This window comes from Pelobates fuscus, chromosome 11, assembly GCF_036172605.1.
Source record: "Pelobates fuscus isolate aPelFus1 chromosome 11, aPelFus1.pri, whole genome shotgun sequence".
Taxonomy (NCBI): Eukaryota; Metazoa; Chordata; class Amphibia; order Anura; family Pelobatidae; genus Pelobates; species Pelobates fuscus.
This window is the reverse complement of record NC_086327.1, coordinates 130,752,164-130,767,688: the sequence shown is the minus strand read 5'-3', so window position 1 is coordinate 130,767,688 and position 15,525 is coordinate 130,752,164. Positions and strand designations below refer to the sequence as shown.

Below are 15,525 nucleotides of genomic sequence, written 5' to 3'. Positions count from 1 at the left end.
AGTTATTCACTTGGGGTTCATTCAGTCTCTACCACATTGTAGAGTTATTCACTTGGGGTTCATTCAGTCTCTACCACTCTGCAGAGTTATTCACTTGGGGTTCAGTCAGTCTCTACCACATTGTAGAGTTATTTACTGGGGGTTCATTCAGTCTCTACCACTCTGCAGAGTCATTAACTGGGGGAGTCAGTCAGTCTCTACCATGCCACTGAGTAATCCATTGTAGGTAAAGCCAAGGATGTCACCGAGTTTAGGCTAGTTTTTTTTTTTTTTTTCTGACCTTTCCATTTTGTTGAAATCTGAGCCAGATTGACAATTTCACCAATTTGATTATCTTTTTGATTATAATAAAAGCTTATTCAGAAGACCCTGTAATCTACTGAAGACTGTGCTTTATTTTGCATTATTATTTATAAATATTTGGCCTTCGTTCTCTGTGCGTTAACATCTTTTCATCTGTTTGATTTTGGTCTGAATTTTCAAGTCGTCTGTCCATTCGCTGTCACAGTTCAAACACCAGTAAGTCTGTTCTATACCATGATATGTTTTAATAAATATCTCATCATACATAAGGGCACCTGTTCATAGGATTGAAGAAAAATATAATTTCATTGTGTGTAGCCATTTAAAAGGGTGTAAGTGGAAGATACTGATCTCGTCCAGGAATTCTCTTGGAAGGACGTTCTTTCTCCGATAGAGTAAGAGGTTTCTTTAAATCTTCTATTTCTTTTCTTGCAGTTTACCCATTTCTAAAAATAAAAAAAAAAAAGATTGAAAACAAAATTTCTACATAAATGAAACCTAATTGGAGCAGATTTTTCAAAATTTCGGACTGGAGGAGCAAAGACTTTCTTTTCACACCGTTCGTGATAACATATTAAAGGGACACTAGTCATCAAAACAACTGCTTAATGAAACCATTTTAATGTATAGATCGTGCCCCTGCAGTCTCAGTGCTCAATTATCTGCCATTTAGGAGTTAAATCACTTTGTTTATTAACCCTAGTCACACCTCCCTGCGTGTGACTTGCACAGCCTTCATAAACACTTCCTGTAAAGAGTCATCTAACGTTTATCCTTCCTTTATTGCAAGTTCTATTTAATTTAGATTTTCTTATCCCCTGCTATGTTAAAAGCTTGCTAGACCCTGCAAGCGGAGGGGGTGGGGGGAGGCACTGAGGAGGCCTGCCCAAAACTGCAGGCGCCTACTCTACTTTGGCATCGGGAGGACCTGGAAGCAGGGGGAGGGATTTGGGAAGCAGCTCTCCTGTCCTTCCACGAGCAGGCTGTGTGGAGCGTTACCCCCCGTTCCCATGGCAGCATTGAGTGGGAGGACAGGAGAGCTGCAGCCAGACACATACTTACCACCACTGGACCACCAGGGCTGGCTGTGTCCTTTCCTCCTTCACCAAAGGTAAGAAGAAGGGAAGGGGGATAAAGGTTTTATGTATAGGTCAGGATTATTTATAAAAAAAAAAAAAACAACACATTTGCTACCTGCAGCACCCCCCACACACAGCACCCATGACACACACACACACAGCGCTCCTCCCCCCCTTTCCACACGGCACCCCTCACACATACACACACTCCGCACCCGTACACACAAACACATACACTGCACCCCTCAATGCAGTGTGTGTGTGTTTTAAGCAGTCTGTATGTATTCAGCAGACTGTGTGTGTGGGGGTATGTGTTCAGCAGTCTGTGACCGTATTCAGCAGTTTGTGTGTATGTATTGCATTTGTTGGAGATACTCATAAATATAAGATTAATTTTATCTATAATTTATATCATGGACGAGCCACGGCAGACTAGCACCTGCAAGTACATGACTCACCCCCAGATGCTGATGCCTCTGATTATGCTGAAGGACTTTAACATTTTTCCTGACCGCACAGAGTTCCTGTTCAGTACCCTCATGCAGGACAGGTCGGTCCGTCAGGTGGGCATAGGCTGAAGGGACTAACTTAAAGGAACACTGATACCACTGGCAGCAACCCACGGCCCGGACACCTACCTAGCAATAAATGTACCTATTGAACTGCAGACACTTTACTATTATTGTTATGTCTCCATACTTCAGCAACATTGAACAATTAATTCCACATAAGTTTTAAACTGTGTAGTCTCAGTGCAAAGTCGACCTAATGTCATGTTAAGTTGTTGTTTAACAGTTCGCCCCACCTAGGGAAAGCATAAACTTAATTAACCTTAACACATAATGCTCTGTACTAAGGTTTGTCTTAACTTTAATTGCCTTACCGAGAGATATTTGCACTGTTTAAGCCTAACCTCATGCCATATCTTTTATAGTGCATAACACTTACTTAATCATTTTACCATCTACATGCCAGGTCTCTCCCGGTGTGATGCTCCTGCCTGATTGTTCCCACTGATAAGTATGCTCAAGCATCCACCATACGGTAGTAACTCACTGCAACTTCTCATTCCTGTTCAACGTGTTAGTATTTAGTTACATGGCCACTCGGGCATAACCCTGGACTGTCAGGGATTTTTTTTTTTTTCTTATACAGATGAGCTAGGGACTCTTATGTTGAAAACATGTTATGATATGTTTTTATTCTTTTAAACCCTGGTTCCTGTATTGTAACATTACATTACTTTTTCAGCTAAGATGGCTATCAGAAATTAAGACGTTAAATGCACTCCTCAATCATCTTTAAAGTTACCTATACTCATATAAAGCGATAACTTACTTGTATGCTGATAACTAAAGATATGCCAGCTTACCTGTCATGTATCGGCCTCCTTAACACGTGCCTAATTTGCTAATGTACACACTATGATTGTACCTCCTACGAGGAAATAAGCTACTTTGTTTTAGCATGTTACTTATACTTATGTAAAGCGATAACTTACTTATATATGTTTGTTAAGCCTGATAACAAAAAAAAAAAAATGTGCCAGTTAAGAATACACCCCGCATGCTCGCGTGGAAAACGCCTGAGGATTGCCTTTGGGGTACCTCGAGCCTGTCTGTACTATATGCGTGCACTACAAAAATAAAGAATTTATATAATTTATATCATTATTTATAATTTGTATCATTGAACTCTCTGTAGTTGTGTTCTTCTTTTAAAACAAAAAATGTTAATTAGTTCGGACAACTGTACGAGCTGTTTTTTTCTAAACTTAAACCTCAGTATTCAGGTTTAATTGCAGTGTTGGCACTTTGAGGGAAAAAAAGTTGGCATGTATTGCGGTCTGGGTACTCGGGTTCAAAAAGGTTCGCCATCACTGATCTATACACTAAAACGGCTTCATTAAGCTAAAGTTGTTTAGGTGATTATAGAGTTCCTTTAACCCCTTAAGGACACATGACGTGTGTGACACGTCATGATCCCATTTTATTCCAGAAGTTTGGTCCTTAAGGGGTTAAAGGGGGGAAACGGAACTCTGATTATAGAAATTACATTGTTAAAATTTCATTACAACTGTACAGCAATCTATCCAGAATCTCTGGCTTATCCTAGGTTTAATTTCAGCGCATTATCCTAGGTATCAGATAAGTGTTCAACGAGGAGTTAGATACCCAATCTTACCATAACATTCCTTTTTTGAGGTCTGTGATTGGTTGATATCAGAGTTGGCATCACATAATTGGTTGTTCTGCGTGGTGGCGTTTTCGATGTCCATGCCAACCAGTAATGTCATGAAGTCCACCACCGTATCGATGTTCTGATTGTTTTTTGTTGTGTTTTTTAGCGTACACAAAACGCTTAACCGGCTAAAGGACTTGAGTTCAGAAATATTGGCCCGAAGGAAGACAATAATGATGTTCAAATCATTAATGGGGCACCCCAGCATCTTCTTGCTAAGGAGGTCAAATGCGGGGAGCATCTCGTATACATTTAGAAGCTGTTTATCCCAGTAGCAGAGTTTACTCATATTATATATTATAATCGGCACCAGTAAGATGTACACCACAGCGTTGGCGACACTGATTATTTGAAATATTGACAAAGATACAAATTTACAGTTTACAAATTCAGAGCTGGAGGTCTCTCTTCTCAGAAAGCCTTCTTTGATGTGACAGTTGAATTCATCTTGATAAAAGACGGTGAGATGAAAGATGGCCAGGTAGGCACAAGTAAAGAGAATGATGACAAGGAGGAGTATGTTACGCAGGAGATACGCAAACACCAGCTGATGGGATTTCTGTTTGCAAGTCAGATATCTCTCCAACAGCGGGAATTCAAAATATCTCACGTGACGAGCGCTGGAAGACAATAGCGTAACATTAATTAGCATTCTGTCAAACCATGCTATGTGCGCTGCTTATAAACAATGAATATTTCCAAACTGGGGAAAATATTATTTCAGAAATGGTGAAATGTTTCCATTAGTATTCACCAGATTTAAAGTCAGTTTATAAAAATAAAATCGGTTCAAAGCACTTAAACAGTTTAGAGAAACCAAACACACATGATTACGTTAATTGCTGTTAATACTGTATATATGGCTACACCAGGCAGCCATATTGTGCTACGTAATACAAACATATTGTGCTACGCCAGGCAGCCATATTGTGCTACGTAATGCAAACATATTGTGCTACGTAATACAAACATATTGTGCTACGCCAGGCAGCCATATTGTGCTACGTAATACAAACATATTGTGCTACGCCAGGCAGCCATATTGTGCTACGTAATACAAACATATTGTGCTACGTAATGCAAACATATTGTGCTACACCAGGAAGCCATATTGTGCTATGTAATACAAACATATTGTGCTACACCAGGCAGCCATATTGTGCTACGTAATACAAACATATTGTGCTACACCAGGCAGCCATATTGTGCTACGTAATGCAAACATATTGTGCTACGCCAGGCAGCCATATTGTGCTACGTAATGCAAACATATTGTGCTACGTAATGCAAACATATTGTGCTACGTAATGCAAACATATTGTGCTACGCCAGGCAGCCATATTGTGCTACGTAATGCAAACATATTGTGCTACACCAGGCAGCCATATTGTGCTACGTAATACAAACATATTGTGCTACACCAGGCAGCCATATTGTGCTACGTAATACAAACATATTGTGCTACGTAATACAAACATATTGTGCTACACCAGGCAGCCATATTGTGCTACGTAATACAAACATATTGTGCTACGTAATACAAACATATTGTGCTACACCAGGCAGCCATATTGTGGTACGTAATACAAACATATTGTGCTACACCAGGCAGCCATATTGTGCTACGTAATACAAACATATTGTGCTACGTAATACAAACATATTGTGCTACGTAATGCAAACATATTGTGCTACGTAATACAAACATATTGTGCTACACCAGGCAGCCATATTGTGCTACGTAATACAAACATATTGTGCTACACCAGGCAGCCATATTGTGCTACGTAATGCAAACATATTGTGCTACGCCAGGCAGCCATATTGTGCTACGTAATGCAAACATATTGTGCTACGTAATGCAAACATATTGTGCTACGTAATGCAAACATATTGTGCTACGCCAGGCAGCCATATTGTGCTACGTAATGCAAACATATTGTGCTACACCAGGCAGCCATATTGTGCTACGTAATACAAACATATTGTGCTACACCAGGCAGCCATATTGTGCTACGTAATACAAACATATTGTGCTACGCCAGGCAGCCATATTGTGCTACGTAATACAAACATATTGTGCTACACCAGGCAGCCATATTGTGCTACGTAATACAAACATATTGAGCTACACCAGGCAGCCATATTGTGCTATGTAATACAAGCATATTGAGCTACACCAGGCAGCCATATTGTGCTACGTAATGCAAACATATTGTGCTACACCAGGCAGCCATATTGTGCTACGTAATACAAACATATTGTGCTACGCCAGGCAGCCATATTGTGCTACGTAATACAAACATATTGTGCTACACCAGGCAGCCATATTGTGCTACGTAATACAAGCATATTGAGCTACACCAGGCAGCCATATTGTGCTACGTAATACAAGCATATTGAGCTACACCAGGCAGCCATATTGTGCTACGTAATGCAAACATATTGTGCTACACCAGGCAGCCATATTGTGCTACGTAATGCAAACATATTGTGCTACACCAGGCAGCCATATTGTGCTACGTAATACAAGCATATTGAGCTACACCAGGCAGCCATATTGTGCTACGTAATGCAAACATATTGTGCTACACCAGGCAGCCATATTGTGCTACGTAATACAAACATATTGTGCTACACCAGGCAGCCATATTGTGCTACGTAATGCAAACATATTGTGCTACGTAATACAAACATATTGTGCTACGTAATACAAACATATTGTGCTACGCCAGGCAGCCATATTGTGCTACGTAATGCAAACATATTGTGCTACACCAGGCAGCCATATTGTGCTATGCCAGGCAGCCATATTGTGCTACGTAATACAAACATATTGTGCTACATCAGTCAGCCATATTGTGCTACGTAATGCAAACATATTGTGCTACACCAGGCAGCCATATTGTGCTACGTAATGCAAACATATTGTGCTACGCCAGGCAGCCATATTGTGCTACGTAATGCAAACATATTGTGCTACACCAGTCAGCCATATTGTGCTACGTAATGCAAACATATTGTGCTACGCCAGTCAGCCATATTGTGCTACGTAATGCAAACATATTGTGCTACACCAGTCAGCCATATTGTGCTACGTAATACAAACATATTGTGCTACGCCAGTCAGCCATATTGTGCTACGTAATGCAAACATATTGTGCTACACCAGGCAGCCATATTGTGCTACGTAATACAAACATATTGTGCTACACCAGGCAGCCATATTGTGCTACGTAATACAAACATATTGTGCTACACCAGGCAGCCATATTGTGCTACGTAATACAAACATATTGTGCTACGCCAGTCAGCCATATTGTGCTATGTCACTCAGCCATGTTGTGCTATGCCAGGCAGCCATATTGTGCTACGTAATGCAAACATATTGTGCTACGCCAGGCAGCCATATTGTGCTACGTAATGCAAACATATTGTGCTACGCCAGGCAGCCATATTGTGCTATGTAATACAAACATATTGTGCTACACCAGGCAGCCATATTGTGCTACGCCAGGCAGCCATATTGTGCTACGCCAGGCAGCCATATTGTGCTACGTAATGCAAACATATTGTGCTACGTAATGCAAACATATTGTGCTACGCCAGGCAGCCATATTGTGCTACGTAATGCAAACATATTGTGCTACGCCAGGCAGCCATATTGTGCTACGTAATACAAACATATTGTGCTACACCAGGCAGCCATATTGTGCTACGTAATGCAAACATATTGTGCTACGTAATGCAAACATATTGTGCTACGTAATGCAAACATATTGTGCTACGCCAGGCAGCCATATTGTGCTACGTAATGCAAACATATTGTGCTACGCCAGGCAGCCATATTGTGCTACGTAATGCAAACATATTGTGCTACGCCAGGCAGCCATATTGTGCTACGTAATGCAAACATATTGTGCTACGCCAGGCAGCCATATTGTGCTACGTAATGCAAACATATTATGCTACATCAGTCAGCCATATTGTGCTACGTAATGCAAACATATTGGGCTACGCCAGGCAGCCATATTGTGCTACGTAATGCAAACATATTATGCTACATCAGTCAGCCATATTGTGCTACGTAATGCAAACATATTGGGCTACGCCAGGCAGCCATATTGTGCTACGTAATGCAAACATATTGTGCTACACCAGGCAGCCATATTGTGCTACGTAATGCAAACATATTGTGCTACGCCAGGCAGCCATATTGTGCTACGTAATGCAAACATATTGTACTACGTAATGCAAACATATTGTGCTACGCCAGGCAGCCATATTGTGCTACGTAATACAAACATATTGTGCTACATCAGTCAGCCATATTGTGCTACGTAATGCAAACATATTGTGCTACGTAATGCAAACATATTGTGCTACGCCAGGCAGCCATGTTGTGCTATGTAATGCAAACATATTGTGCTATGCCAGTCAGCCATATTGTGCTACGTCATTCAGTCATATTGTTGTATGCCAGGCCACCATATTGTGCTACGCCAGGCAGCCATATTGTATGCCAGGCAGCCATATTGTTTTATGTCAAAAAGCCATATTGTGCTACGTCAGTCAGTCATATTGTTATATATCAGGCCTCAATATGACTGACATCAGTCAGTCATATTGTTTTATGCCAGGCTGCCATATTGAGCTACGTCAGGCCGCAATATTGTGCTACGCCAGGCAGCCATATTGTGCTACGTCAGTCAGTCATATTGTTTTATGTCAGGAAGCCATATTGTGCTACGTCAGTCAGTCATATTGTTTTATGTCAGGAAGCAATATTGTGCTACGTCAGGCAGGTCAGGTAGCCATATTGTGCTACGTCAGTCAGTCATATTGTGCTACGTCATGCGTGAATAAACATGTACGTGTTCAGAGAGGACTCTCAAGCAACCATTACATTATAATAATTCTACCATTTTTCTGTGTTTGCGCTTCTTTACGGCCAGACATTTTGTACCTTTTAAGCTCCTCCCAGAAAAGCAGCGAGTCTGTGCACGTTCTGTGGGTTTTTACTAAGTGCTGGACCAGCTTGATGGAGCGATTGTAGGATTTGTCCAGTTCATCCACAATAAAAGACAGATCTGAGTACAACAAAGACCTCGAAACATACTTCCAAAGTGCGACGGGTACGTACATGGCGACCGAAACCAGCAGCAGTATATAGGGGTACACCTGGAAGCAAAGCAAACTGGCAGTGAAACAAAAAAAAACTGTTCTCATTCCTAATTTTGAGTAAAAAGAACTTGTAATAACTGCGGCATGTTATAAAACACAGGGGTTTACCCATCAAACAGCGAATTGTAAGTCGATATTAAAGGGTAGGTCATGGCAGTTTGGTGTAAAACATTCAGAGTTTACGATCAGTCAAACACAATGCACAATTCTGTAGCAAATATGTCCCTCGCTTCCATTATTTTATTATATATCACTTTGCTTCGTGTGTTTAGTGTGTACTTCTGGAATGTAAACAGAGTCTGTTATGGAGCTGTGGCTGGACTTCTCAATTTTTCACTAAAAGATTTGACACATTTTAGTAATTTCTTTATATCTTGACCCGTCAGTGGTTATGGTGCTTGGAGTGTCAGAGCGCAATACCATTTACAGCCTGCACATGAGTGGTGGCGCTCCACGGTACTGTTGCCTCTAGACTCGTTTTAGTTTGGGATTAACCCCTTAAGGACCAAACTTCTGGAATAAAAGGGAATTATGACAGGTCACCCATGCCATGTGTCCTTAAGGGGTTAAAGGGATTCTCTAGTGCCAGGAAAACAACGCCGTTTTCCTGGCACTGTAGAATCCAGCAGTGTCCTTTCCTTTGAAATGTATAATTTTAACGTGACCTCAAATTACAGGGAGAATTTGACCATAAAAACATAAAGAACAAAATGCAATTGGTGCCAATTATTGTGTGAGAGAAATCATTTAAAAATAGAGTTCTCGGGGTCTGGCTTATTAATCGCGTTAAGAAAGCAGGTGTGCAAAGAGTGTTTTATAGAGTTACCTTATGAACCCAAAGTGATCGCACTTCTGGATTTCGTCCAGCGGTGAAATCGTGATGTCGCAGTGAATGCCAGCAGTGTTTGTCCACGTACTGAACGTGCTTCTCTGAAAAGTTGCTGGGAGGAAAACAGATAACCTGGGACCCTAAAAAACAAATACAACGTTACTGCCAGCCCAGTGCAGATCACATTAAACGGAACGTGCCTGAGGTGGAATAAACGAGGAATCGCTCAGCCAGCCATTAAAGGGACGTTATCGGCACATTATATATTGAGGGTAATTCTAGTAACAGTGTTACAAGGAAAACAACATCACAAAAACCACAACAGAGCAATACAAAATAAATAAAGGTAAATTTATCAAACATAGTACAGATAACCAAACTACTTAGACATATATTTTAAATGCTTTCCATACACAATGCACTAAACACAAACAAAATAACATATCTTAAAATCTTTCAACATTTGTGCATGCGTTTGGTTTCCAGGTTTTGTAGTGAACTCTCTCCAAACCAGGAAGTTTCTCGGCCAATCAACACCTCTTAGATTTCTGCCCATCAGTTTAACACTTGTTAGATGTCAGTGAGTCTATTCAACTCATTGGGTGATACCAGCTCAGCTGCATATTTAGAACAAATTAGTGGAACTCGAAGCATAGATGATTTGGACAATTTAACCAGTTCAGCTAATGTTGCCTTTTTTACTTTAAAAATTCTATGCAGATCTCTTTATAGTTAAAGGGACAGTGTAGGCACCCAGAACACTTCAGCTCATTGAAGTGGTCTAGGTGCAATGTCCCATGTCCCTTAACCCTGCAGTGGACCTCCACCGTCAGATTTTTTTCCCCATAAGAAAGCATTGAATAATGGGGAAATCCTAAATCAAGCCGCAAATTAGGTCTCCCCTGCCGGCTGACATCGACTGGGGAGGGACGTGGGCGGAGACTGACCCAGCAGCGTGGGACATAGGCGCTGGATTCAGGTAAGTGACTGAAGGGGTTTAACCCCTACAGTGCCGCGGGAGGGGGGCACTGCAGGAGCCTATAGTGCCAGGAAAACAGTTTTGTTTTCCTGGCACTATAGAATCCCCTTAATAACCCAGGTGCCTCGCTTGTTAGACTGGGAATGTGCCTTATGCCATCAGATGAATTGGATCTACACTGGAATCATAGGGTCAGATAGCACTTAAAGGGATACTATAGTGCTATTTATACAAAGTTGTATTCCTATCACTAGAGTACCGTCGGCTGATAGGGTTAAAAACACTTTTGTCACCTCCTTGATTCCAATGCCGATATAACTCAACGCTGATCAGGCTCCACATCTGCACCTCCACAGATGTCAGCTGGCGGAGGACCTAAGGCGCATGCGCGGCGAACACTGTGATCACGTTAGGACAGTAAAGCTGAATTTATGCTTTCCAATGAGATTTCAGCTAACTCTGGATGTGCTCGTGCAAAGCGTGAGGACGTCCAGCGTCAGTTGGCGGACCGAAGGTCCGATAAGGGTCTGGAAGCTCTGGTAGACAGCCAATAAAAGTGGTGTTAGCCGTGCAAGGTAATTATGCAGTTTCTCAGACACTACAATAACTAGAATTGCAGGGTTAAGGGGACAGGGGCACTCACCCAGACCTCTTGGGAGGTCTTGGGGACTATATTGTCCCTTTAAAGCAGCACTTTCACCCTCCCCCCCGCCCCTGCAAAAAGGGTATTTCATAAAGGTATATCTGTATGAAATCTTCATGTTGACTGTGTTGAAATTCCAACCCAGTCAAGAGATATAGTGAGACAATGGAGGGGCTGCTTTTTCCTACGCCTGACACTGGGCAGAGTGACCGCCATCTAGAAGCGTCAATTCCCCCAGTGGAAGAGGACTGGCCAGAAGAAGAGGTGGTGCCGCGAGGAATAAGTTCAGGTAAGTAAATCTCACCTTTATCTGCTACCCAGCTACCGGACTCCCAGCAGTGATGTCATCGTTGGGGTGTTTGCAAGCGATGCAAGTCCCCAAACGGTGACAGTGAATCGTTACTCTAAACAATACTCGTTACTCCACATAATACTTATTACTCAACAGAATACTCGTTACTCTACATAATACTCCTTACTCTACAGAATACTTGTTACTCAAATAATACTTATTGCTCAACACCATACTTGTTACTTTGCATAATACTTACTGGATGCAATGCCCGTTACTCCACATAATACTCATCATTACTGGATGCAATGCCCGTTACTCTACATAATACTCATTATTACTGGATGCAATGCCCGTTACTCCACATAATACTCATTATTACTGGATGCAATGCCCGTTACTCCACATAATACTCATTATTACTGGATGTAATGCCCGTTACTCTACATAATACTCATTATTACTGGATGCAATGCCCGTTACTCCACATAATACTCATTATTACTGGATGCAATGCCCGTTACTCCACATAATACTCATTATTACTGGATGTAATGCCTGTTACTCTACATAATACTCATTATTACTGGATGAAATGTCTGTTACTTTACATAATACTCATTATTACTGGATGAAATGTCTGTTACTCTACATAATACTCATTATTACTGGATGTAATGCCAGTTACTCCACATAATACTCATTATTACTGGATGTAATGCCCGTTACTCTACATAATACTCATTATTACTGGATGAAATGTCTGTTACTCTACATAATACTCATTATTACTGGATGTAATGCCCGTTACTCTACATAATATTCATTATTACTGGATGAAATGTCTGTTACTCTACATAATACTCATTATTACTGGATGAAATGTCTGTTACTCTACATAATACTCATTATTACTAGATGTAATGCCTGTTACTCTACATAATATTCATTATTACTGGATGAAATGCCCGTTACTCTACATAATACTCATTATTACTGGATGAAATGTCTGTTACTCTACATAATACTCATTATTACTGGATGTAATGCCCGTTACTCTACATAATACTCATTATTACTGGATGCAATGCCTGTTACTCTACATAATATTCATTATTACTGGATGAAATGTCTGTTACTCTACATAATACTCATTATTACTGGATGAAATGTCTGTTACTCTACATAATACTCATTATTACTGGATGTAATGCCAGTTACTCCACATAATACTCATTATTACTGGATGTAATGCCTGTTACTCTACATAATACTCATTATTACTGGATGAAATGTCTGTTACTCTACATAATACTCATTATTACTGGATGCAATGCCCGTTACTCTACATAATACTCATTATTACTGGATGCAATGCCTGTTACTCTACATAATATTCATTATTACTGGATGAAATGTCTGTTACTCTACATAATACTCATTATTACTGGATGAAATGTCTGTTACTCTACATAATACTCATTATTACTGGATGTAATGCCTGTTACTCTACATAATATTCATTATTACTGGATGAAATGTCTGTTACTCTACATAATACTCATTATTACTGGATGTAATGCCTGTTACTCTACATAATATTCATTATTACTGGAAGAAATTTCTGTTACTCTACATAATACTCATTATTACTGGATGAAATGTCTGTTACTCTACATAATACTCATTATTACTGGATGCAATGCCCGTTACTCTACATAATACTCATTATTACTGGATGCAATGCCTGTTACTCTACATAATATTCATTATTACTGGATGAAATGTCTGTTACTCTACATAATACTCATTATTACTGGATGAAATGTCTGTTACTCTACATAATACTCATTATTACTGGATGTAATGCCTGTTACTCTACATAATATTCATTATTACTGGATGAAATGTCTGTTACTCTACATAATACTCATTATTACTGGATGTAATGCCTGTTACTCTACATAATATTCATTATTACTGGAAGAAATTTCTGTTACTCTACATAATACTCATTATTACTGGATGTAATGCCTGTTACTCTACATAATACTCATTATTACTGGATGAAATGTCTGTTACTCTACATAATACTCATTATTACTGGATGTAATGTCTGTTACTCTACATAATACTCATTATTACTGCATGAAATGTCTGTTACTCTACATAATACTCATTATTACTGGATGAAATGTCTGTTACTCTACATAATACTCATTATTACTGGATGCAATGCCCGTTACTCTACATAATACTCATTATTACTGGATGTAATGCCCGTTACTCTACATATTACTCATTATTACTGGATGCAATGCCCGTTACTCTACATAATACTCATTATTACTGGATGCAATGCCCGTTACTCTACATAATACTCATTATTACTGGATGTAATGCCCGTTACTCTACATATTACTCATTATTACTGGATGTAATGCCCGTTACTCTACATAATACTCATTATTACTGGATGCAATGCCCGTTACTCTACATAATACTCATTATTACTGGATGTAATGCCCGTTACTCTACATAATACTCATTATTACTGGATGTAATGCCCGTTACTCTACATAATACTCATTATTACTGGATGTAATGCCCGTTACTCTACATAATACTCATTATTACTGGATGCAATGCTCGTTACTCTACATATTACTCTTTATTACTGGATGAAATGTCTGTTACTCTACATAATACTCATTATTACTGGATGAAATGTCTGTTACTCTACATAATACTCATTATTACTGGATGTAATGCCCGTTACTCTACATAATACTCATTATTACTGGATGTAATGCCTGTTACTCTACATAATACTCATTATTACTGGATGTAATGCCCGTTACTCTACATATTACTCATTATTACTGGATGTAATGCCCATTCATCTACAAAATGTTTTTTTTCTTAACAAAGTGTACAAATTTTCTTTATCTGTGTATTTGGATTCACTTTTGTATCACACAGCTAGGTTACAATGCAGCCGCCCATCCCATGTGTTCCCTATTAAGGGTTAATAAGTATATAGGGGTGTACATAAAAAATACCCCTTTCTGTCTTATTAGAGATATCTTTGCCAGAAGCTCAAGGAAGCAAGGTGAATGGTTAGTGTAGGACCCACCTGTGAGGTTTGTCTTGACGTGGCAGGTGGGCTTACCCTCTCATGGCCATTGGAGTAGCTAAATGACCGCCATTAATTTAAATATACAAAGGGATTTGGGCTAGTGTGCAGGTAACTCTTTTTTTCTTTGTTTTTTTATTGTATGTATTGGGGCGGATGTGTGCTATGATCATTGCTGCCGCCCAGGAGTAGTGGGAGTTTGAGAGCAGGACTTATTTTTGTGTATAAATATAGATCTAACTGTAACTATCAATAGAAATATAGATACAATATAACTATAGATATACATATAATTGTAACTATAGATATAAATATAGACAGCTTGAGTTAATTAATGAAAAATTCCCCCTCTGCTTCTTTGTTCTAAAATTTGCAATTGTTTTGTCTGTTTTGGTTTAGTGAATAATCCTCTGTATATCAGAACTTACCGTTAGAAATCTCTCGAGCGAACGCTAATGAGACAAGTAGAAGGGGGAGTCCGATGGAAACCAATTTAATGATTCGGTCCAGGGGTAATTCTAGGCGAAGCCGTTTCTTGTTTGGGGGGCCGGTGTCGTGTAGCAAAGCATCCGAGAGCATGTACTCCGCCGCAGTGTTTGCAATGGACGACATGGTGTTCTTGAAATCCCCAAACTACTAACACAATCTAACGCCCAAAGCAGGGAGCCGACCTCTGTCACAGCAGCAATGGATTCCAGTCACCCCGACAGCTGGATTATGTACCCCTCACTCAGCCAATGGAGTAACTCCCCAAACTACCAGCTTCAAATTTAAATAATAAAGGACTTTTTCAGTTTAACCATAAAGCTCTTTATATATTAAAATTGCAGGACTGAGCG

General features: G+C 39.8%; 1 protein-coding gene across 1 annotated transcript; it reads right to left on the bottom strand.

The window, feature by feature from the left end:
* Positions 1-524: 524 nt before the first annotated feature.
* PANX3 (pannexin 3) lies at positions 525-15,415 on the bottom strand. Its single transcript, XM_063437038.1, has 5 exons — positions 15,115-15,415; positions 9,634-9,776; positions 8,590-8,804; positions 3,567-4,243; positions 525-749 (listed from the first exon to the last, which is right to left on the bottom strand). The coding sequence occupies exons 1-5, from the start codon at positions 15,296-15,298 to the stop codon at positions 721-723; spliced, it is 1,248 nt and encodes a 415-aa protein (XP_063293108.1). The 5' UTR covers positions 15,299-15,415; the 3' UTR covers positions 525-720.
* Positions 15,416-15,525: the final 110 nt, after the last annotated feature.